This window comes from Macaca nemestrina, chromosome 17 (genome assembly GCF_043159975.1).
Source record: "Macaca nemestrina isolate mMacNem1 chromosome 17, mMacNem.hap1, whole genome shotgun sequence".
NCBI classification, from domain to species: Eukaryota; Metazoa; Chordata; class Mammalia; order Primates; family Cercopithecidae; genus Macaca; species Macaca nemestrina.
Window position 1 is genome coordinate 68,569,071 of NC_092141.1, and position 24,229 is coordinate 68,593,299.

At 49.3% G+C, this 24,229-nt stretch overlaps 1 protein-coding gene across 3 annotated transcripts; it reads right to left on the reverse strand.

Moving 5' to 3' along the window:
* Positions 1 to 1,023: 1,023 nt before the first annotated feature.
* On the reverse strand, positions 1,024 to 23,981 carry LOC105468865 (kinesin family member 18B). Of its 3 annotated transcripts, XM_011719333.3 has the most exons (16): positions 23,852 to 23,981; positions 12,276 to 12,602; positions 11,503 to 11,660; positions 11,075 to 11,179; positions 10,751 to 10,861; positions 10,477 to 10,674; positions 10,165 to 10,341; positions 9,187 to 9,261; positions 8,955 to 9,055; positions 8,380 to 8,557; positions 7,925 to 8,052; positions 5,156 to 5,361; positions 4,366 to 4,921; positions 3,295 to 3,384; positions 2,722 to 2,807; positions 1,024 to 2,492 (listed from the first exon to the last, which is right to left on the reverse strand). In XM_011719333.3, exons 2-16 carry the CDS (start codon positions 12,586 to 12,588, stop codon positions 2,386 to 2,388), a joined length of 2,589 nt encoding a protein of 862 aa, XP_011717635.2. In that variant the 5' UTR covers positions 12,589 to 12,602; positions 23,852 to 23,981; the 3' UTR covers positions 1,024 to 2,385. The 3 variants fall into 3 exon arrangements, with proteins under 3 accessions (XP_011717635.2, XP_070939376.1, XP_024644503.2); XM_071083275.1 differs by lacking the exon at positions 23,852 to 23,981 and having other exon boundaries at positions 4,366 to 4,894; positions 12,276 to 12,615; XM_024788735.2 differs by lacking the exon at positions 23,852 to 23,981 and having other exon boundaries at positions 12,276 to 12,615.
* Between the last annotated feature and the right edge of the window lie 248 nt (positions 23,982 to 24,229).

Sequence of the window (24,229 nt, forward strand, 5' to 3'; positions counted from 1 at the left end):
AAGGGCCTGGCAGCCAGTGGGTGCTCGATGCTCCTGGCTATTCTTTTCTCTACTCCAAAAAGGGCTCAGCGGCCGGGCACGGTGGCTCATGCCTGTAGTCCTAGCACTTTGGGAAGCCGAGGTGGGTGGATCACTTGAGGTCAGGAGTTCAAGACCAGCCTGGCCAACACGGTGAAACCCTGTCTCTACTAAAAATAGAGGTGTGAGCCAGGTGTGGTAGCTCACACCTGTAGTCCCAGCACTTCGGGAGACTGAAGCAGGAGAATCGTTTGAACCAGTGAAGCAGAGCTTGCAGTATAAGTGGTGCGAGATCATACCACTGCACTACAGCCTGGGAGTTGCAGTGAGACTCTGTCTTAAAACAAAACAAAACAGAAACAAAAAGGGCTCAGAGCTGCAGGGCTGACCTGGTAGAGGCTGCTCCCCCAGAACAGCCAGGACTCAGTTGAAATTAGCCGCATTTATTTACGTGCTTCTTACAATGCTCTAAATACCTTTAACATGTTTGTTTTCAGAAGCAGGTTAAACACAGACTCCTGTAATTTTGTTTACACTATTAATTCATTCAGCCAACCATGTCTTCATGGGGAGAATGGAGGAAAACTTATGTGGCACTGTCGCACAATCCAAGGGAGTGGAGATGGAAGTCACGAACCAGGTGGAGGCATGGCGGCATAGCAGACTGCACTGGACTCAGGCCTGCGGGGTTTAGCTTGGAGCCTCACCTAAGACCTAGTGACCACTAAGAAGGCAGAACTCCTAGCAACCCACCCCCAAGGCTGGAGAAGGGTGGAAGAGACCTCCAGGTGCAATTACCCCCAAACCCACGGAGAAGAGGAGGCCCTTCAAGGTGTATTGGGCTGTGGAGTGAAGAGCCGGGCTCAGACCTCAGGCTCCAGGAGGAGGCAGAGTGAAAACTGTTTTCTGTATATACTCAGAAGTTTCCTGAGGTCTTAAGAGTAGGAAGGTGAGAAAGGGAAGGTGTTGCTATCCTATCTAGGTGTACAGAGAGACACACACACCAAGGATGGAGACGGTTTACTGTTATACCAAAAATATATGTATATATCTATATATATATATATATGCAGAAATAAAGGATCAGAAGGCTATAAACCCAAGTATCATTAGCATTTGTATCTGGGTGCAGCATTAAGGCTGAATTCCCCTTTCTTTACACTTTTACACTGAACGTGTATCCTATTTACAATAGAGTGAAACAATAAAGCTGTCTTCATTTGGAAATCAAGGCACCATTATCATCTACATCTTCACCAGGACTGTGGTTGGGGACTGAGGGGAGTAGGGATGAAGATGTCCGTCTCAGAAACCAGGAAGAGCCAAGCTGCGACTCCCCGCTCCCCAACCCATCCTCACTCCTCCTCCACTGCCCATGGCCAACACTGTGGGGCCTGTGTTAGAGACAGGTGGGGAAAAGAGCCCAAGAGCCGTCTGCCTGCACAGAGGGCATCATAAATGAGAGGGGAGGCCGGGCGCGGTGGCTCATGCCTGTAATCCCAGCACTTTGGGAGGCTGAGGCAGGTGGATCACGAGGTCAGGAGATCGAGACCATCCTGGCTAACACGGTGAAACCCCGTCTCTACTAAAAATACAAAAAAATTAGCTGGGCGTGGTGGCGGGGGGACCTGTAGTCCCAGCTACTAGGGAGGCTGAGGCAGGAGAGTAACCTGGGAGGCGGAGGTTGCAGTGAGCCGAGATCATGCAACTGCACTCCAGCCTGGGTCACAGAGCAAGATTCTGTCTCAAGCAAAATAAAAATTTAAAATGAGGGGGGAACATGGCAGCACCTTTAAAACAGCAACATGGGTCAGGCGCGGTGGCTCACGCCTATAATCTCAGCACTTTGGGAAGCTGAGGCAAGCGGATCACCTGAGGTCAGGAGTTCAAGACTAGCCTGGCCAACATGGCAAAACCCCATCTCTATTAAACAGATGAAAATTAGCTGGGCATGGTGGCGGGCACCTGTAATCCCAGCTACTTGGAAAGCTGAGGCAGGAGAATTACTTGAACCCAGGAGGCAGAGGTTGCAGTGAGCCGAGATCGTACCACTGCACTCCGGCCTGGGCGACAGAGTGAGACTCCATCTCAAAACCAAAACCAAAACCAAAACCAAAAAATAGCAGCACGTTAACACTCACAAATGAATATGTACATGCTAAGAAGCTGAGTGTAACAGGAGATTAACAGAGGGTGAGTAGCAGGATGGTGTCTGGGAAGGGATGTTAATACAGCGAAGGTGTGTTGGCACTAATTGCTCCCAGGTAAGGAAGGCAGGTCCAGCTCCTGGTGCAGGTGGCTCCAGGTCTATCCAGCATAGAGGGGCCGGTGGGTTAGGACACCTTGGTGATCAGGACATTCTCGCGGTCAGGACACCTTGGTGACGCCGTTCCCCGCTGACAGCACTCTCCCCACCCTGATGAGGTCCTTTCCACTCCTCTGGTTGCTAGGGCACAGGGGACTCAAGGGCAGCTCTGCAGGCCAGTTGGATGGTGGCGGGGAGTGCAGCGAGGAAGGAAAGTGAGGCTCTGTCCCCGTCCTCCAGCCCACTTCCCACCTGTCTCATCGGCAGTGTCCGTGAGATGCTTGGCAGTACCCTAGGCCCTCCTTTCTTCTGGGTCTCAGCACCCCCCTGCGCCCTCCTGCTTCTTGTCTTCATTGGCCTCCATGGTCCAGGCTATCCCTGTCCCTAGTGCCAGTCACCTGGGAGTACAAGGGGCCCAGCTGGCCTCTTCAAAGTGCTGCTGGGGAGGCGGGCGATGCGGCTGCGGCCACGGGAGACTGAGGAACTGAGGGAGGAAAGGAGGGAAGGTGGACGGTTACGGCCCTGTCTCTGGACTATGGGTGTGCATTGAGTGGGGCATGTAAATACTCAACACTAAGCTCTGAGAGCAAAGGATGCTGGGCGCCAGCAGGAGCTTCCAGAGCCGGATCTAAGGGCGGGAGAGGCAGTGTCTAGGGTTGGGGATATGAGAGGGAAGTAGCGGAGAGGATGGAGAGTCCCTTTGCTGGATTAATAGTGTGCAGCACCTCCCTCACGGACCAATGGGTGCTGAGCGCCTCCCTCGTGGATCAGCTCTGGGTGATCCTGGGATAGCAAGGGCCAAGGAAACCTCAGGTGGAGAACTAGATGCGCACCCTGCTCACAGGACCTCAGCTGCTTGCTCGGGGGGTCCAGAGACAGAGACACTGGGGGCCCAGAGTCGGCCCAGGTGTCTGCTGCCCTGCTGAGAGCGAGCTCCTTCTCCCAGACAACCAACCCCTCCAAAATCTCACCTCGCAATGCGCTTCTTCTGGCAGGCAGAGGTCCCAGGGAGGGAAGATGTTGGCTTGGGACCCTTCATGGTGAATAGGGGCATGGATCCCCTAGGGAGGGAGAGAGGGGAAGGAGGCCGATCAGCAGGGAACCAGAAGCAGGGCCAGCCGCTTCCTCCCTCCAGCCCCCAGCTCAGGCATGGGGGAGGGTGGTTGGACAAGATGACCTCTGAGGTTTCTTCTACAAAGAGGTGGATTCCTCTCCCTGCCTCACTCTGCCTGGCTGACAGCTGAGTGACAGGCCTGCTCTGGGAGGACATCCAGATGTCAGTTTCTGGTGCACCCAGGGAACTGGAGTTCAAACAGTTTCACCCTTCCACCTGCCTGGCTCTGCGCTTGTTACCAAGAGCTGCTTCTTGGGCTGTGGAAGGGGGCAGGGCACAGATAGGCAGAGCCTGCCAGCCTCTGCACCACAGGTGCAGGTCAGTCTGCCACTGGTTCTTGGCCTTGGACTGTCCCGAGCGGGCTGCTGTTCCCCTTCCCTGCCATGTGTGTGGAAAGGGGGAGTGAGAGCTTCATCTTCTCACTGGAAAATACTGAACTGAGTTTTCTAAGGACCCCCTTTCCTGTTCCAGATGCTGGGCCAGAGGCCAAAATCTAGAGTAGAAGTGGCAGAAAGAGGTATTTCCTAGTGGAACATAGAATGCAGCCCAGGTCAAAGAGCCCGAGTAAAGACAGGAACAGTAGTGTTGGGCTCCCCTAGTACGTTCCTGTTCCCTGCTGACTCTTTCCAAGTTGGGGTCCCATTAGCTACGCATGAGCATGCTACAAACCAGCACAGAGTGGGTGGCTTTGCAGCATGGACAGACCAGGCAGGCGCCCCGAGGGAAGTGACGCCTCCTTGGCAGCTGTATAGCTGTATAGGCTCTCCTGGGCCTGGGGAGCAAAGCGGATCACAACCAAAGGGGAACAGATAGGAACCGTCCCAGCTCCACGAGTCAGGCTGTCCTCCATATTTCTCAGCAGCACCAAGAAGTCCCTTGCTGACCAGTGACCCCGACGGAAGGGGTGGAGCGAGACTGGGAGACCCACCTGGGGATGAAGGGCTGGTCTAGCCTGCTCAGCTCCTGGGGGATTTTGTCCCAGCCAATGCATTCATGGAAACTGGGCTTTGAGGGAGGCTCCTCGGAGAGATCGAAGGTGGCGTTGAGGTCTCGAGTGGGCAGGGCCAGCGGGGTGGAGCAGTTCTGCATGGCGGAAGGGCCTAGGGGCACCCGGCTTTTGATGACTGTGGTTGGGCAAAAGTGAGGGGAATGGCAGGGGGAGGAGGCCCTTTCTCCTTTGGGGGTGCTGGGCCCCTGTAAAGGTTGGGCGTCAGGCAGAGACCCTCTCCTCAGGCAGGGCAGGAAGGACTGGCGCTGGCGCTTGGTGCCCCGCTTTGGGGCCATAGGACTGTCTGGCTCCAAGGGGCTTGGTCTCCTCCTCTTCTTCTTCTCCATGGGCCATCGGGATTCCTGGGCTGGTGTGTAGTTAGGTCCAGATGGGATCCCCAGCATGTGCAGGGGGCCACTCAGTCGCCTCGCCATGGTCCGGGTCACAGGGCCAGTGTATCCTGGAGGCTCTGGGTGGAGAGGAGACTGCACAGGGACTGCACAGAAGGAAGGAGAATTTGTAGAACTTGGGGAGCCAGACACTGGAGACATGAAGGAGCCCATAACCCCTCAGGTCTCCTGGGGCCACTCTGTGTGCAGAAGTCTAGGATCCCAGGGGCCCAGCCTCCTACAGCAGCAAAACCCAGTAACTGAGGCCCCTGGACACCCCTCAGCCCCGGTGGGGCCTTGAAGACAGCACCCATAGGCAGGGAGAGCAGGATGAGACTCACTTGACTCTGAACACAGCTCCTGAGTCAGAGGTGCCCCCCTGGCCAGGCCAGAAGTGCTAGAGGCCTCTGCCCCAGGCTCAGTTTTTTCCTCTTGCACCAGCTGCTGTAGGGTCTCAAACTCCGTGATCATGTCGGGGGTCAGGAGGTTGGCTGCTTGGAGCAGGGAGTACTGCCGCTGGGCCAGGCACAGCACCTTAAGGGCCAACCTGGAACAGAAGAAAGGGGATTCCCAGCCCTGCTCAGACCCCGCCTGACCAGGAGCCTCTATGCCATGCACCTGTCCTCATCACTCCAGCTGTGGCTGAGGAGCCTGAACTGGTCCCCTGGTTCCCTCCTGCCTTGCTCCAGATGGGCTGGCCAGGCTCACCACCCTCCCAGCCTGCTCTGCTCCTGCTCCCGCTCTGCTATACTTTTGCTGAAGGCCAAGGCTGGCCAGGATGGCCACAGGTAATGGTGGGAGGTGTCGCCCACTAAACACGTCCCATGACAAAGACAGTGATCTGAGAAATAAGGAAAGGGCACTGGATGGCCCTGGACTCAGAAGGTCTGAGTCTCCTCTTGGCTCTGCCACTTGCTAGTGCTGCAATCATGAGTTCATCTACCCTAAGGGCAGTGCAAGGGAGCAGTTAAGAGCCCAGCTCAAGTTAGACTGCCAGTTTCCTGCTCACATCCTGGCTCCAATACCTCCCAGGTTTGTGATCTTGGATGCACTGGTTAACCTCAGTCTCCACAACCTGAGAATGGGGATAACAAATGCACCCACCTCATCGGGTTATTGGAAAGACTGAATGAGTTACTTTACAGACAAAATGTTTAAAGAATACCTGGCATGTAATAAGCACTGTAGGTCTAGCTAACTATTGTTTCCTGTAAAATGGAAATAATACCATCTTGCTGGTTAGGATAAGAGGAGATTATGTAAGATAGGGTTTGTTCATCGTGATTCTAAGAAAACCCTCAAAAATACATTCAGTCCATGCTTTCTATTTAATGATTGGGATCCTGAAAAAGTATGTGTGAATCAAGGTGTATTTCACAGGCACTGGGGGGCTATTTAAAGGAAATGACGAGGGTAATGAGATTATTGAGGTTGTAAATTTAGATTCTAATAAAGCATATTTTCTTTCTGTAAGGCACACCTATGATAAAAGAATAAACACAATTATCTCAGTGGGAATTATCCATGGAAAATGATTTATCCTCAGGTAGTTCTACCAGCCTGGACATCTCTGAAGCCCCCACCACTGCCCTCAGTCAGGGTGCGCTCAGGGAACACAAACTCATTTTATAATGCAGCCTCGAGGCCTTTTTGAAAAAAGGCAGGATATAAATTAAAATGGACACAGTGGAAACTCATTCTATATCTGCACGAGCCACACATTACAAGGAAGATTAGACAATTGTGAAGCGTGGGCGTTTGGGGGAAATATCCAGGCTCTGGCCCCGTCCCTCTTGCTATGTGAGCCTGAACAAAGGCTCCAGTGCCCCGTCTGATAAATGGGGAGCTGGTCTAAATCAGGGGTTTTCAAATTAGGTTTCAAAAACCCATTAGACAGAGTAACTCTGTTTTGACTGTTCTATGCATTAGATTTCGTTGTAGCAAAAAACAATAAAAAAAAAAATCTGAAAAACCACTGAATTGGAAAATCTAAGATCTACTCAGTGCTCTAGTGATCCAAGATTCTAAATTCTAAAATCAAAGGGAAATATTTTCAATGATCTGGTGTTAGGAGGTTTCCAGCATGGAGATTTGTTACATTTTATTAGTATTTCATCCCCGAGAAGTAGGGAGACTGGGGACTATGATCCGCAAGTCAAGGCCAAGGTTGAAGCAATCTGTTGGAGACCACAAAGCCAGGGCAGAAATAAGGACCCTGGTGTCCTCTCTCCTCATAACAGGGGATCCCTAGCAGATGGGCCCTGGGTCATTGGTAGGAGCTCATGGTTGTTCCCTGGGAGATGAGGGGGACGTCCCAGCAGTGCATCATTTCCTCTCCAGGGCCCCGGGCAGGACCTGATAGCAGGAGACAGATAATGAGCTGCCGATTATTCAGACTGCAGCATTTTTGCTGAGTCGGGAACAGACACTCCCCAACAAGAAATAAAATTAAACAGGCCCTTCTGTCCAGAAGCTTTAAATACACTGCCTAGCGTGAAGCGTGCTGGGGAGGGAAGAGCGGGATGGCAGTAACAGAGCTAAGTGGCAGGGGATTTAGGAACTAGGGGCCAAGGAGAAAAATATTAGCAGCATCTTTCTATGAAGCATAGAAAGAATGGTCCAAAATCCATTTTTCTTTGGCTTTGAGTAGTGGTTGATATTTACTTCTGAGAATAAATAGCCACAGTCAATCCGTTGATGAAGACACACGATAAACACTGGCTCAGGAAGGCTGTCCTTTCCCCAGCCTGATGTTCAGCTTCCCTTGGCTGCCCCCTCCTCGCTGTAGATGGGCAGCCTGGCCTCAGACTGGAAAGCAAAGCGCAAGTCCCAGCTGCCCTGCTCTGACCCAGGGCCTGCTGGCTGCCTGGATGGACTCTGGCGTTTTGCTTCCCTCTCCTGCTGGGCAGCCAGCTATGTAGAGGAATACGTAGAGGTGATAAGCTAATTGAGTAGGTGATGATAACACCAAAGAGGTGAAACCCAGTAAAGGACAGTGCTGATGAAGAGACAGAGCTTTTGTGATGTGCTTAACACCAATTCCCACCCCCAGGGAGGCTGAACCCGTCACCTCCCACCTGGATTCCAGAATACAGCAAGAAGATACCTACTGTTTAGAACGATCCCATTCCAGTTCCTGTGCTGAGAGGTGGCCCACAACTGGGTTGGGCTGCAGGGTCAGGCCAGGGGACTCTGGTAGTGCATGTGTGGGGTTCTGCTCTGGCATCTGTGTTGGAACCTAAAGAGGAAGGAGAAGGCACAAGTAGAGGGGCCAGGATGGCCTCCCCACCTTTATAAACAGTTTCTAAAATCCTTCCCTCCTACAAGAGTGGAAATGACAGCTCCTAGAATGACCAGGTCTTGGTCACTTCCAAACACACAACGATCTGATGGATCATTTCTTTTTCCTGCCCAGAATCTGAAATCCTCCTAATGATGAAAGTGCAAGACATCCACATAGAGAGACGGGACTGAAGGGACTCTGAGTCAGGGAGAGGCATTTTTTCCAATATCCCACCAGCTCCAAGCCCTTCCGTTACCCAGGCCTCACACCCCCAAGTCCTACCTCCTCAGCTGGGCCTTCACCCTGGTCCTTTGGGGACTGCTCCTGGTCTGAAGAGTTCCCTTCCATGGCCCTCTCCACCTGGGCCTCTGTCCCCAGACTCTCCTCTTGAAGGGCTCTAGGCCCTGCAGGGAGCTCTGGGGTGCAGGGCTGGCTGGGAGGGTGGGGTGGCAAGGGGGAGCTGGGAAGGCTAAGAGGGAAAGGAGGGTTTGAGGGGCAGGATGTGGGCCAGGTGGGAGAGCAGGGAACGGGTGGGATCTCTGTGGCACCCAGGTCATATAGAGTCCATAAGGGACAGACGCTTAGGTGACAAATGGGCAGTAGCTGAGGGTAGGAGGGGTCAGGGATTTTCTGGTTTGCGAACACCCCTAAGTTCACCTTCTCTCAAATAGTAGGCCCTGCTCTTATGGGCTGGGGTGCCATTTACTCACTGGACACAGCACTGGGTGCGAACCCTTAACCCTAGGGATTGGAGCAGAAGCAAGGAGTCCTATTCTTCCAGAAACTGGAGAAGGGGGCCTGGCTCCCCATCCTGGCTGAGCTGCAGGGTGGGGGCGGGAATGGGCAGTGGAACTCACTGTTGTGGTGGTGGTCCCGACTTGGAGGATCTTGGGAGGTACTGTTTTGGGGGTTGGCCTCCCCCTTCATATACTTGGAGCTTCTTCCTCAGAGCGGCTACCTGGAACAGAAGCAGCCCAGCCCAGCCCCAGAGAACCCCGGCTAAGCACAGGAGGGGAGGGGCAGACAGAGCCCCGGTCACACCCTCAAGCTCCTGCCTCTGGCTCTGTGCCCCCAGGGCAGGCTTCTCACCTCAGCCTGGAGCTGTTGGCAGATGGTAGCATACTGGCTGATGTGACAGTCCAGGCTGGTCACGTTGCTCTTCAGCTGAGATGGGGAATAGGAGAGAGATTTATTTATTCATTCAAAGCAGCTTTTATCAGCTACCTCCGACAGCCAGGCACTGCGCTAGGTCTCACCCATGTCCCCATGACCCACCCTCGCAAGTGGGGAGACACAGCAGAGAAGGTCAGTATCGTGCCTAAGACCACAGCGAGGGGCAGAAGACCCCCGACTCCACGAATAAGACCTTCTTGCCAGGGTTAGGGTGTTCTTGCAGTGGTCCCAGGAGAGCCAGGGCTCCCTAGGGGAGGGAGGGAGGGAGATAGGGGTCAAGCAGATGTAGCAGAAAGCATGTATCAGTGTTTATGCTTTGCTGAAAATATGCTCCTGCTGCTAAAAACAAGTCTGAACTAGACCACTGGCCAATGAGAGGCCACCCTCCTGCTGTCTCCCTTGGTTTTGGAGACCATCTTGCCCCTCTTAGCTGGTGACTTCCCACCCAGGGATGAGGACTGTGTCGCTTCTATCACAAAGACTCTCTGAAGACAGAGGAACTTCTTTTTTTTTGAGACAGAGTCTAGCTGTTGCCCAGGCTGGAGTGCAGTGGCATTATCCCAGCTCATTGCAACCGTCACCTCTTAGGTTCAAATGATTCTTCTGCCTCAGCCTCCGGAGTAGCTGGGATTACAGGCGCCCACCACCATGCCCCGTAAATTTTTGTATTTTTAGTAGAGACGGGGGTTTCACTGTGCTGCCCAGGCTGGTCTCGAACTCCTGACCTCTGGTGATCTGCCCCCCTCGGCCTCCCAAAGTGCTGGGATTACAGGAATGAGCCACCATGCCCAGGCCAGAGGAACTTCTTTCCTTTGCCTTGGGGACACTTGGCCCAGGGATCTGTGGGAGCTGCTTGGGTCCCACCCTTCCCTGCTCCCCGGCGGAAGCACGCACCGAGAGCCTGATCTCCTTGGCCCGGTCGGCATATTTGAGGGTGTTGTATGTGTCCTCGTAGGCCAGGCTGGAGGGGCTGATGGCAGCGATCATCACTGTGCGGCAGTTGCCCCCGAGGGAGTCTTTGAGCAGGCGGGTCAGTTTGCTGTCCCGGTAGGGCACATGGGTCTTGCGGCCCTGGGGGGTGCAGTGAGCAGGTGTGGGGTGAGGAGGCTGATGGCACTGACCCAGGATGGGGCCCTGTGGCCTTTGGCCCTGGGTTCAGGTGCTCAGTTGCTATCCTAGGGGGAACACCGGCCTGCGCCGCTTTACCTTTGCGTCGGCCAAGGCGTTGAGGACGTTGATGAGAGCCAGCAGAGATCGGTTGATGTTGGCCCCCTCCCGCAGCCGCTCCCCCTTCGCATGGGTGCTGGATGCCCGCTCTGAGCCAGCTAGGTCAATCAGGCTCATCTTGGCCATCTGGACAGCCTGGGTCAGTCCTGGAACCCTGTCCTGCTGCTTCACAAAGATCTGAAGGGAGATGGCAGGGGTGAGGGGGAGCTAGGCATCAGGAGCCCTGGTTTCAGGCTCTGACCCATGACCTCACCTGGAAGATGGCATGGGAGCGGGAGGAAGTCGCATTGGCATCAGTGGGGTGCTGTGTGCGGTTACGGTTCCCCCTGGTCAGCATCTCCAGCAGCTGCTCAGCTGAGGCTGGCTACAGAGGAGAGGCCCAGGAACGGGGCTGTGGGTTCCCCGACCAGGACTTTTCCCCTAACAGGAAGGGCTGCTCTTCAGAACCTACATCACCCCCTTGATACCACCACCACTGCCACCACCATCACAGAACCTAGGGCATCCCCAAACAGTTTTGTGAGGGAACCCCAAGGACCCATGGGGCCGATCGTCCTACCCAAGCCCAATCCCACACCTGGTGGAAAGAAAGTCCTTGCACCACCACCCCCTTGTCGGGGTCCTCGCGGATGGCAAGGGGCCCCTTGGGTTCCAGGAGGTCATGGATCTGCTCATTGTACACCTGAGAAAGGAAGAAAGGAAGAGGCCTAAGGGAGAGCGGCCCATCAGGAAACCTCTCCCTAGCGGCTGGACAGGGGAGCTGAGGCCGGGGTGTATCTGAGACACCCACAGGAGTGGTGCTTCCCAGGACTGTGTTATATGACCACGGCAGGGTGAACAGGCGGGTGTCTCCAGTGCAGCCTCTCACTGAGCTGTATCTATCTCCTTGAGGGGCCCCAGCTCTCCATTTCCTGCCACCCTGTCCCACACCAGCTCACTCCACCCCATGGGCTCACTTCCCCCCAGGTGGTTGTGAGAACGAGGCCCAGGGCAGGGGCAGCCGACCTCCTGGTAGCTGATGAGCACCTCGAAGCACTTCTCCTGCTGGCGGGCCTCCAGGCGCCTGTACAGTTCCACGGTGGTCAGGTACATGATGCCGGGGTCCCCCTCCCTTCCCAGCATGGTGTGTGTCTTCCCAGCCCCGGTAGCCCCGTAGGCAAACACTGCAGAGGACAGAATAAGGAGGAGGACCCCAGTGCCTTGCCACCCAGCTCAGACCTTCCCTCGTCCCTCAAGCGCCTTTCCTTTGCCTCCTGTGTTCCCTGGTCCACTGCTCCCACTAATCGCACCCTCCATGTTCCCACTGCAGGGTTGGAGTTCTCTGTGTGTTTGTTCTGCTCCCCCATAGGCCAGTGGATTTGGGATGACCGGATCTCCACTATGGGTGTCGGCTATGCCTTCCTTCTGTAGGCGAGGCAGCTTTTGGTGTTGAAGGCCCACAGTTATCTCCGTCTTACCATTTACCCTGGTTTATCGCCACACACTGTGGGTGTGATCTGTGAGTGGTGTCTTCCCCCCTCTAGACTATGAGCACCGAGTGGACAGGAGCTGTCCTGTCTGATTTGCTGGTGCAGCCCTGGGCCCAGTAGAGTGCCTCCCCCATAGACTGAATGAATGAATGGGGGTCCCACAGAGCATGATGGGACATTGTACAAAACTCCTTAGTAAATCGTGCCCAGCCTGGGGGAGGCGGGCACATGCCAGAAGACACATGAAACCCTTCCCTTAGGAGGAGGCAGGGAGGCCAGACCACTGCCAGGCAGGGCTGAGGTTCTCACCTGAGCAGTTGTAGCCCTGAAGGAAGCTGTCCAGGATGCTGTGCGTGGTGTGCTGGAACACGTCCTGTTGGGTGGCTGCCTCGCCAAAGATCCGGTCAAAGACAAACGTCAGGTCTTTGCCCTTCTTCTTGGGGCCATCATGGGTGCCGCCCCACTTCAGGCTAGGGAGCCCTCCATCGGGCTCCTCAGGGTTAAACACCAGCACCCGCTCGTCCACCACCTGAACCACTGGCCGCCGCTGACCGTCCAGCTCCCGAGGAGTGGGGGGCCGCACCCGCACCACCACTTGCAGCGTGCTGTCCTCCACTGCCATCACCGTGGTGACACCTGGCCGAGACATGGTGGAGCTGAGGACCAATCCCACCCCAGGCCTGACCAGGTGCCCCCTCAGCACTCCAAGGCCCCCTCCACCCACTCCCAATGACTGGTCTCTGTTTTATGCCTCAAGAGAGTAAAAATATTGGTGCCGAAACCAATTATATCTCTTTTGCACTTGAAATACCATCTTTGTCATACTCAAATGACTATATATATATATTTTTTTGAGACGGACTCTCGCTCTGTCGCCCAGGCTGGAGTGCAATGGCGTGATCTCGGCTCACTGCAACCTCCGCCTCCCAGGTTCAAGCGATTCCCCTGCCTCAGCCTCCTGAGTAGCTGAGATTACAGGCACGTGCCACCATGCCCAGCTAATTTTTTGTGTGTATTTTTAGTAGAGATGGGGTTTCACCATGTTGGTCAGGCTGGTCTCGAAATTCTGACCTTGTGATCCACTCACCCCGGCCTCCTAAAGTGTTGGGATTATAGGCGTGAGCCACCACACCAGGCCTCAAATGACTATATTGTTGGAGGCCTCTTACTGGGCTTTCTACTATGTTCCATGAATCCATTTGTCTATTCTTTTTTTTTTCCCTTACTTTTCATAACCCTCATGTAGCTCTGTCTATCCTTGGGCCAGTGCCACACTGTTTCCATGATATTACTTTACAGTATGCTTTCCAGCTAGTAAGGCGAGAACCTCTTCATTACTCTTTCTTTTCTATAGCTTTCTCGGCTATTTTCAGGCATTTATTATGCTACTTGATTTTAAGAAAATTTTATCAAGTCTACCCCCAACTTGGAGCCCTCTCCTCCCTCAAAAACCCTATTGGGACTACAGTTTGAACTGTATTACATTTACATATTTATTATACTGAGCCTTTTATTTTTTTACTTTACATAAGCCTTTAGCAGCCAAGTGTATTAAACACTTTCAGGCAAGATTGTGGCTACTGCCTTTCTTTTTGTTCAGATATTTTTTATGTCCCTCAATAAGATTTTATAGTTTTCTATCTCTTCAGTTAGTTCTGTAATTGTCCTTTTAATATATTTCTCAGGTGTTTTATGTACTTAATTGCTCCTGTGGATGGAACACTTTTCCCCATTTACATTTCCAGCTGATAATTACTAGTATGGAGGAACACAACTAATTTTATATATTCACGCTATATCTACCACCCCCAAACTCTCTTATTAATTTCATTTATTTTTGTTAGAACTTACTGAGTTTTCCAAGTATACAATTATGTATCAGAAGAGGAAAAAGTTTTTACCTTTTCTTCTCTATATTCATACCCAATATTTCATTTCTTGTCTATTGCAGTCTCTAGAATTTCTAAAACAATGTTGAATAATTATGATAATGTGCATTCCTGTTTTGCTTCTGATTCTAAAGGAAATGGCTTTAGCGTTTCCCTATTTAAACATTAGTTTTATACAAGTAGTCTTTATCACATTAGCAATTTCTTCTATTTTTGTTTTACTTGGGGTTATTATTAGGAAAGTCTAGAATTTTATCAATGCTCTTTTAGTATTTCCATACACACACACACACACACACACACACACACACACACACACACACACATATATGTTTTTTTTTTTTTTTTTGAGACGGAGTTTCACTCTTTGTTGCCCAGGCTGGAGTGCAGTGGCATGATCTCAGCTCACTGCAACCTCCGCCTCCCAGGTTCAAGCAATTCTCCTGCCTCAGCTTCCCCAATAGCTGGGATTACAGGGGCCCGCCAGCAGGCCTGGCTAATTTTTGTGTTTTTAGTAGAGATGGTGTTTTGCCACGTTGGCCAGGCTGGTCTCGAACTCCTGACCTCAGGTGATCTGCCCACCTTGGCCTCCCAAAGTGCTAGGATGACAGGCGTGAGCCACCTCACCCGGCCATCCCAATATGTTTATGTGTTTTTTTCTCCCTTATTTTGTTGCTATGTTAATTTATTAGATATTATTCCTGGTATCAAACCAACCATGCATTCCTGGAAAAAATCCTACCCCGGCCATAGTGAAGTTTTTAACACTTAAATGGTCAAACATGTCAATCTTTTATTTTATAGCTTTTATGCCATACTTAAGAAGACATTTCTTCTACAAGGTAATAAACCCTCTTCTTATATTTCTGTCTAATACTTTTTCTTTCTCATATTGAGGTCATCATGGAGATGGAATTTTTTTTGTGTGTGAACTATGTGAGGAGGTTTCTAAATATATTTTCTTTCTAATTGGTAAGCAATTATCCTCAAGGTCATTTATTGAATAGTGCATTCTTCCTCCACCAATTTGAAATGCCAAATTTAACATAACTAAAGTCTCATAGAAACATGAATTTGTAGCTGGGTGTGGTAGCTCACACCTGTAATCCTAGAACTTTGGGAGGCCAAGGTGGGCAGATCACCTGAGGTTGGAAGTTCGAGACTGGCTTGACCAACATGAAGGAACCCCCTCTCTACAAAAAATACAAAATTAGCTGGGTGTGGTGGCACATACCTGTAGTCCCAGCTACTCAGGAGGCTGAGGCAGGAGAATCGCTTGAACCTGGGAGGTGGAGGTTGTGGTAAGCTGAGATCATGCCACTGCACTCCAGCCTGGGCAACAAGAGTGAAACTCCATTTCAAAAAAAAAAAAAAAAGGAACATGAGTTTGTGCCAGGTGCGGTGGCTCATGCCTGTAATCCTAGCACTTTGGGAGGTCACGCCTGTAATCCTAGCACTTTGGGAGGCTGAGGCTGGCAGATCACTTGAGGTCAGGAGTTTGAGACCAGCCTGGCCAATGTGGTGAAACTCCGTCTCTACTAAAAATACAAAAATTAGTCAGGCATGGTGGCAGGCGCCTGTAATCCCAGCTACTCAGGAGGCCGAGGTAGGAGAACCACTTGAATTTGGGAGGCAGAGGTTGCAGTGAGCTGAGGTCGCGCCATTGTAATCCAGCTTGGGTGACAGAGACAGACTCCATCTCAAAAAAAGAGAAAGAAACATGAATTTGTTTCTGGACTTTGTCTTCTGTTTCGTTATGTCCATTCCTTTTCCAGTACCTCACTCTTGTAATTACTGTGGTTTTATCATATATCACCTCATTGCTCTTTTTCTTGGCTATTTTTAGGCATCTTGTCTTACATATGGTTTTAGAATCAGCTTATGAACTTCTATGAAAAATCCTTTTAAGATTTTAATTTGGATTATTTTGAACTTATAGATTAATATGAGGAAAATTGGCATCTTTACAATATCAAGTGTTCCCACCTAGGAACTGATATCTCTTTCCATTTATTCACACCTTTACAGTCTTTAGTAAAATTTTATAATTTTCCTCACATGGGTATTATATATTTCCTGATAGGCTTATTACCAGTTATTACATGATCTTTGCTATATTATGTATAGAATCCTTGTTTTATTTTTATTTTTTTTGAGACTGAGTCTCGCTATCACCCAGGCTGGAGTGCAGTGGCACCATCTCGGCTCACTGCAACCTCCACCTCCCAGGTTCTCTTGCCTCAACCTTCTGAGCAGCTGGGACTACAGGTGTGCACCACCACGCCCTGCTAATTTTTGTATTTTTAGTAGAGGTGGGGGCTCCAACTCCTGACCTCAAGTGATCCATCCGCCTTGGCCTCCCAAAGTGCTGGGATTACAGGCGTGAGCCACTGCACCCACCCACTCCTTTTAAAATTACATTTTCAAACTCCTTTCTTCCAGAAGATAGGAAAGCTACTGATTTCTGCATGCAGATCTTGTATCTGGCCACATTGCTCAACTCCCTTATTGGTTCTAATAGATTGTCATTGATTCTCTTAAGTCTTTCAATTAAATGATGATATCGTTTGCAAATAATGACAGTTACTTTCTATTTTTAGCTCTTCTATTTCTTTTTTTTTTTTTTTTTTTTGAGATGGAGTCTTGCTCTGTCGCCTGGGCTGGAGTGCAGTGACCGGATCTCAGCTCACTGCAAGCTCTGCCTCCCGGGTTTACGCCATTCTCCTGCCTCAGCCTCCCGAGTAGCTGGGACTACAGGCGCCCGCCACCTCGCCCGGCTAGTTTTTTGTATTTTTTTGTAGAGACGGGGTTTCACCGGGTTAGCCAGGATGGTCTCGATCTCCTGACCTCGTGATCTGCCCGTCTCGGCCTCCCAAAGTGCTGGGATTACAGGCTTGAGCCACCGCGCCCAGCCAGCTCTTCTATATTTAGTTCCCCACCTCCACTGCCCATTAGGAAGGTAGGAATGGGTGTTGAATTTTATAAAATGCTTTTTGGCACTTGCTGAAGTGATCACACATATTTCTTCTTTAATCTATTAATGTAGAGTGTGACTCAACAGATTTCCTAATGTTGACTGGGTAATAATTCCAAACACATATTTACTCATATCTTATATCTTATATCTTACTTATATCTCCCCCAGACTCTCTCCTTGGTTTTTCATTTCTCTTTCAAAACAGTGTACCAAGGGTAGGGATGGAATTCTTGGAATGCAGCGTACCAAGGGAAGGGATGGAATTTTGGAATGTATCCTGGAAAAGTTCAGCCCAACTCCAGGGATATATTGACAAGAGGTGAGGAACGGGCTGTTCCTGGGCATTCTGAATAGATGCATGCCTTCCAGGTAAAGACTAGCTTCCACTGGTGGGTCGCAAATACCAAGGTCATTCAGCAAAGAAAAGTGGGGTTTCTACCTGACACTTTAGCAAATAGCTAAGGTTTTCCTTGGGGAATGAGACAGAACTGAGCTGATTTGAAACTCCTGTTCCCTCACCCCTAAACTTCTTAACTTCTTCCCCATATAAAATAAGAGAAAGATATCAACCAACCATAATCCTTTTACATGTATGTAATTCTATTCCTGTCCCAGCAATCAGATTGCCATAGTAAGCATATTAGCTAAGTGCTCACTGTGTCAGGAACTGTTCAAAGCACCTTACACATATCTCCTTTTATCCCCATTGCAATCTCACAAGATGGATACTATTATTATACTCATTTTTCAATGAAGAAATTGAGACAAAGAGGGTTAAGCAGTTTGCCTAAGGTCTCAATGCTAGTGAGTGATGGAGCCCGATTCCAACCCAGGCAGTCTGACTACACACCGGGCCATACTGCCTTACAGTGATATTACATATTATGCTACAATGATCACATTGTTGTAATAGTCCCTTATGTTTGTATAATAATTATAATCCCTTTTATGGAATTAGCATTCTGTATTCTATAAACACTTTCAAATAGATGGACTGTACCTAATTTTCTTTTTCTTTCTTTTTATTTTATTATTTTTGAGACAGAGTCTCGCTCTGTCGCCCAGACTGGAGTGCAATGGCGTGATCTCAGCTCACTGCAAAACCTTTGCCTCCCGGGTTCAAGCAATTCTCCTGCCTCAGCCTCCCGAGTAGCTGGGATTACAGGCGCCTACCAGCACAGCCAGGTAATTTTTGGATTTTTAGTAGAGACGAGGTTTCACCATGTTGGCCAGCTGGTCTCGAACTCCTGACCTCAGGTGATTCGCCTGCCTTGGCCTCCCAAAATGTTGGGATTACAGTCGTGAGCCACTGCGCCCGGCTGTACCTAATTTTCAACAGAGAGGGTTGCTGTCTCCTACTCTTGCAGACCTACCCCCAGGAAACCCCACTTTGGCACCCGGGGAAGTGAAGGCAGAGGATGCCTGGGTCCACATTTCCTGGCAGTCGCAGCTTCCCATGGGGAGGGCTTTAGCTGAGGAGGAGCCACGGAGCAGCCTAACATTCTAAGCAGGAAATTAAAAAGGGCACTGGCAAAGGAGTGCTCATAACCTTTACAGTTCTCTCCTCCCGCCTCCTGAGGGCCAGTGTGGCTGAGTCTGTTTGCCTAATGAGATGTTTTCCTTCTTGCTGAGATGGTGCTGGGGGCATGGGCACAAAGTGTGGATGACACTTGGCATAGCCGCTGCTAGGATGCCTGGGTCCTGGTCCCTGTTCAGCATCTGACCAAGGTGGAGGTCTTTCCACAAACCACACCAGGTCAATGTCGCGTCAGCTTCCCCCTTTGAGAACCAGAGAAAACAGCTACCGAGCTGCTCCCGCCCCAGGGGATGGGGAGATTAATGAGAGAACGTGTGTCAAGTTTGCTTTGATCCTTGGTTGGAAAGAGCAGTTCAGCCCAAAGTACAAGGGAGATGATTCTTTAATAAGATCTTCAGGATTCTCAGCCAGTCACAGTCACGTCCTGTTTCTAACCCAGGGCAGCTCATTAAAACCCAGAGGCTAGTGCTCTGCCAGGCTGAGGCTGGAAAACCAAGATTCTGTTGTTTTGGGGATGGCCTGCTCTGCCCACCCTAGTAGAGACAGGCCCAGTGAGCCCATGCTCCTCAGAAGTCCCTGGAGAAAAATTTCAGAGGACTTGAGGGAATCTCCCTGCAGACACTGGGAGCTGAAGAAGGTAGTAAGGGTGAGGGGGTAGGGGAAGAAGCCCAACCCCTGGATGCCCTAGTTTTACAGGTGATGCTGTAGCCCCCTTCATCTCTCCTTCACAACCCTCATGCACTTGTTTTTTTGTCCTTAAGCTCCAAGAGCAGGACCTTCTTCTGACATAGTCTGTGTACCCCAGGTGCCTGGGCACCCAGCCCAGCATGCAGCAGATGCTGAATTTGTCCTATGAATAAATAAGGGCCAGAGAAGAGCAGAGTCTGAATCCAAAAGTCTAAAAATAATTATTATTACAGCTAACATTTACTCAGTGCTTACTATGAATTAGACACTATGCTAAGTGCTTTACAAATGGTGTTTAACTTTCATAACAATTGTTACATCCCTACCCTACAAAAGGAACAGGAGGCACAGGAACTTGTCTCCCAAACGTGAAGTAGCAAGGCTAGAACTTGACCTCTGTCACCGGGGACACTACCCCATCCTTAGGCTGTTCTGCCCTGCAATTGGGCTTGGGCAGCTTCCATCTCCTCCTCACCTTGGTACCCACAAAAGAACAGCACCCCCGGGCCACTGGTTCTTCCTACATGTGGTCATGCAGAGGAAGAAATTGTGTTCTTTTGTTTTTTTAAATAGATAATCATAAGGCTGTAATTGATGATAGTGTTGTGAGTTTCTTCCTAATCTTAATTTATTTTTATTTATTTTTCTTGTCTTACATTTTCGGTTAGGACCTCCAGCACAATATTGAATAAAAGCAGTAATAGTGAGTATCCTCATCCCTTTCCTGATTTTATAAAGAATGCTTCCACTATTTCACACTTTGTTTGTTTAAGGAAATTTGTCTCCATTTCTAGTTTACCTATATATATTTAAAAGTCATGAATGGATATTGAATTTTATTAAATTCAATTTTCTTTTTCTTTTCCTTTTTTATTTTTTTAGACTGGGTCTCACATTGTTGCCCAGGCTGGAGTGCAGTGGTGGGATCACCGCTCACAGCAGCCTTGAACTCCTGGGCTTAAGCCATCTTCCCACTTTATCATATCACCTACCTCCCCAGTAGCTAGGACCACAGGTATGCCACCATCCCTGGCTAATTTTTAAATTTTTCGTAGAAATGATGTCTCACTATGCTGCCCAGGTAGATCTCCAACTCCTGAGCTCAAGCGATCCTCCCACCTCAGCCTCCCAAAGTGCTGGGAATATAGGAGTGAGCCACCACACCTGCTCCTATTGAATTGTATTTCTGTGCCTAATAGGATATGTTTGCTCTTTAAATCTCTAAATGTGTAAAGTGTATTAATAGATTTTCCAATATTAAACCATTCTTTCATTCTTGGGATAAATTCAACTTTGTCATAATCTAGTTTTTAAATACATAATTGGTTTCTGATTGCTAATATTTTATTAAGATTTTTACAACTACATTAATGAAACAGATTGACTTGTAGTTTTTTTTTTTTCTTTTTTGAAATGGAGTTTTGCTCTTGTTGCCCAGCAGGCTGGAGTGCAATGGCGTGGTCTCAGCTCACTGCAACCTCTGCCTCCCCGGTTCAAGCAATTCTCCTGCCTCAGTCTCCCTAGTAGCTGGGATTACAGGTGCCTGCCACCACGCCTGGCTATTTTTTGTATTTTTAGTAGAGATGGGGTTTCACCATGTTGGTCAGGCTGGTTTCAAACTCCCGACCTCAGGTGATCCACCCGCCTTGGCCTCCCAAAGTGCTGGGATTACAGGCATGAGCCACCGTGCCTGGCCTGACTTGTAATTTTCTTTGTGTCATTTTTGATCTCAAAAATACACTCAACATGTTTTCTCTTTTTTATAGGGAGAGTTTGCATAAGGTAGAATCATCTTTTTTAATTGCCTGTAAGTTTCTGGTGGAATTTGGTATAGATTTTTCATGCCTATGAAGATACATTTTAAACTAACTCAATTTTTTCTATGGAAAATTGAATTCCTCAACGGAGTAGTCCTAGATCTAGTCAAAATTCCCATAACTTCTTGAGTCAGTTTTGGCAAGTTGTTTTTTCCTAGAAAATTTTCCAAAGGCATTGTCAAAAAGAATGTTTCATTGCGTTTCTCTCTCTTTTAATCTCTGTAACTGAAGTATGTACCTATTTTTGCTCCTAAGATCTTTTTTTGTGTGTTTTATTTCTTTGTTTCTCCATAAGTATTGCCAGAGGTTTTTTTTTATTAGTCTTTTCTGGATACAGCTTTTGACTAAAATAATCCTCTATATTATATGATAAAACGCTATTTCATTGATTCTGCTTTTAGTTTATTTATTTATTTATTTATTTATTTATTTATTTATCGAGACAGTGTCACTCTGATGCCTACAGTGGAGTGCAGTGGCACGATCATGGCTCACTGTAGCCTCGACCTCCTAAGGCTCAAAAGATCCTCCCACCTCAGCCTCCTGAGTAGCTGGGATCACAGGCACACGCCACCATACTCCCCTAATTTTAAATTTTTAAAAAGAGATGGGGTTTCACCATATTGCCCAGGCTGGTCTTGAACTCCTGGACTCAAGCTGTCCACACACCTTGGCCTCCCAAAATGCTGGGATTACAGGGGTGAGCCACCACACCCAGTCTTATCTTCTTTTATATTCTACATATGTTCTCTACTGTTCTGTCTTATTAAAGTTTGGTATTTGCCTCATTAACTTTCAGTTTCTTAAACAAAATGTTCTAATATAAGCATTTAAGACTATAAATTGCCCTCTAAGTATCACTTTAACTGCGTCTCACAAGTTTTATAAATAGTATTTTTATAATTGTTCCATGCTAATTATCTTTTAATTACAATTATGATTCCCTATTTGACTGACTTAAGTGTATTCTTTAAAAATTTCAGGCCAGGCATGGTGGCTCATGCCTATAATCTTAGCACTTTGGGAGGCCGAGGCTGGTGGATCAGCTGATGTTAGGATTTTGAGACCAGCCTGGCCAACATGGTGAAACCCCGTCTCTACTAAAAATACAAAAAATTAGCCAGGCGTGGTGGCGGGTGCCTATAATGCCAGCTACTCTGGAGGCTGAGGCAGGAGAATTGCTTGAACTTGGAAGGTAAAGGTTGTAGTGAGCCAAAGTGGTGCCACTGCACTCTAGCCTGGGCAACAAGAGCGAAACTCTGTTTCAGGGGGAAAAAAAAAAATCCAAACATGAGCTGGGCACAGTAGCTCATGCCTGTAATCCCAGGACTTTGGGAGGCTGAGGTAGGAGAATAGCTTGAGGTCAGGAGTTCAAGACCAGCTTGGGCAACATAGGGAGAACTGTCTCTACTTCCAAAAAAAAAAAAATTGTAAATGTGGTATTTATAATTTAATTGCTTACGTAAAGAGATTATCTTTTATACAATATTCTGATAGTTGTTTAGATTTGTTTTGTGGCCAGGTATAAAAACAATTTATAAATTTATAAAATATGCTACATGTTTACTTTTTTTAACTTCTATTTTATTTTATTTTTTGCAACAGTATAAATGTATACTTTTTTTAAAAGGTATAAATGGAATTGGGTTAGATAATATAAAGACCAACATCTTAAAATAACTCTCTAGGGGTGGGGAAATTCAACAATGAAATAGGCAGAGAATGACTGGATACCTTTGTACTTGTTGAAGCATGGGATGCAGTGATTGGGGAAGAAATAGAATAGGGAGAAGATTGGAGAAAGCAATATAACATTGAGATGTTCTCCTCTAAACCAGGCTTAACATCTCTGAGCCTCAGTTTTCCAACCTGTAAATTGTAAATAACATTAGTATATACCCCATATATTTGTGAAGACTAAATGAGTTCATTCAAACCTGGTAAGTGCTCAATAGATATTAGCATTACTGTTAAATTATATGACATATGGCATTTTCCCATGATGCTAGAGGAACCAATGTCTTCAATAAAATCCCTTAAGTTCTGTGGCACAGACCAGGCTTAATCTTTTCCATGTCACTTCAGTTCCTTAGAAGGTCAAAGCTAAGGGGAGATGCATCCTAGGAGCAGTAACAGAGGCCTGGTCTTCTGTCATATAAATGTTCTTTCACTTGTTCCTTCATTCAGTCAAATATTTGGCCAGGCGCGGTGGCTCACATCTGTAATCCTAGCACTTTGGGAGGCCGAGGCAGGCGGATCACCTAAGGTCAGAAGTTCGATACCAGCCCAGCCAACCCTGTCTATACTAAAAATACAAAAATTAGCTGAGTGTGGTGGTAGGCGCCTTTAATCCCAGCTACTCGGGAGGCTGAGGTAGGAGAATCGCTTGAACCCGGGAGGCGGAGGTTGCAGTGAGCCAAGATCGTCCCATTGCACTCCAGCCTAAGAGACAGACAGAGAGACTCCAACTCCAAAAAAAAAAAAAAAAAAAAAAAAATTTACTGCGTGCTACAGCCACTGGCACGTGCAGCTCTGCAATCGGTTCAGTAAAGATGGGTGGAGAGGGGCTTACTTACTCCACACTGACATGCAGGGAGTCCCAGGCCTTTAGTTCTAGTGTGCATAAGAGCCCAATTCTTCCTCACTTGCGAGCAGGAGGACCTTTCACGGGGCCGACTTATAGAAGGCCAGGCCCCAGTGGCAGATGTGCAGGCCCAGTCTAGGTCCAGCATAGATAAGCAGAGGGGTCCCGACCACCCGTACGGGTGTGTAAGGAAGCGCCCCGCTTCCCGCCCAGTTTAAAGGGGTCCATGCAGGGCCTGCCGGGGCGGCGGCAAAGCTCAGTCTCCGCGCCGCACCTTGACGTCCAGCACAAAAGAGGCCTGGCTCAGGCCACCGCCCGGAGCAGCTGGGTCTGCGCGTCTGAGACCTGAGAGCAGGCGTTCGCGGGGTCGGCTTCGCAGTGGGCCAGGGCTTACCTTTTGTCGGTTCTCCGCCGCTGGCGTCGCTGCTTGCTCGCGGGTCCCACTGCCACAACACAGACAGGAGTACCCACCCCAGGGGAGTGCGCCCCACACTCTCCCCTACCCGCGCCAACCTCCACCTGGCGCCTCGCGTTCAAATTAGCCGGGGCGGCAAGACCGTGCTTCCCATTGGTCAGCTACCGGATCGCTGATTGGCTGTTTCCTAAGTAACAAAGTGTTGCGCGAGCCGTTCACAGTGCGCTTGCGCACTTCCTCTTGCTGGCTGCTGGAGGTTCCTAGGCTGTCTCTCGGGGCTGGGCACACGAGAGTAGCCGGCAGAAGCCAACCCAGGGTTCTGTTACGTTACGTGGAGCCACAGTCTCTGTGGTCCCC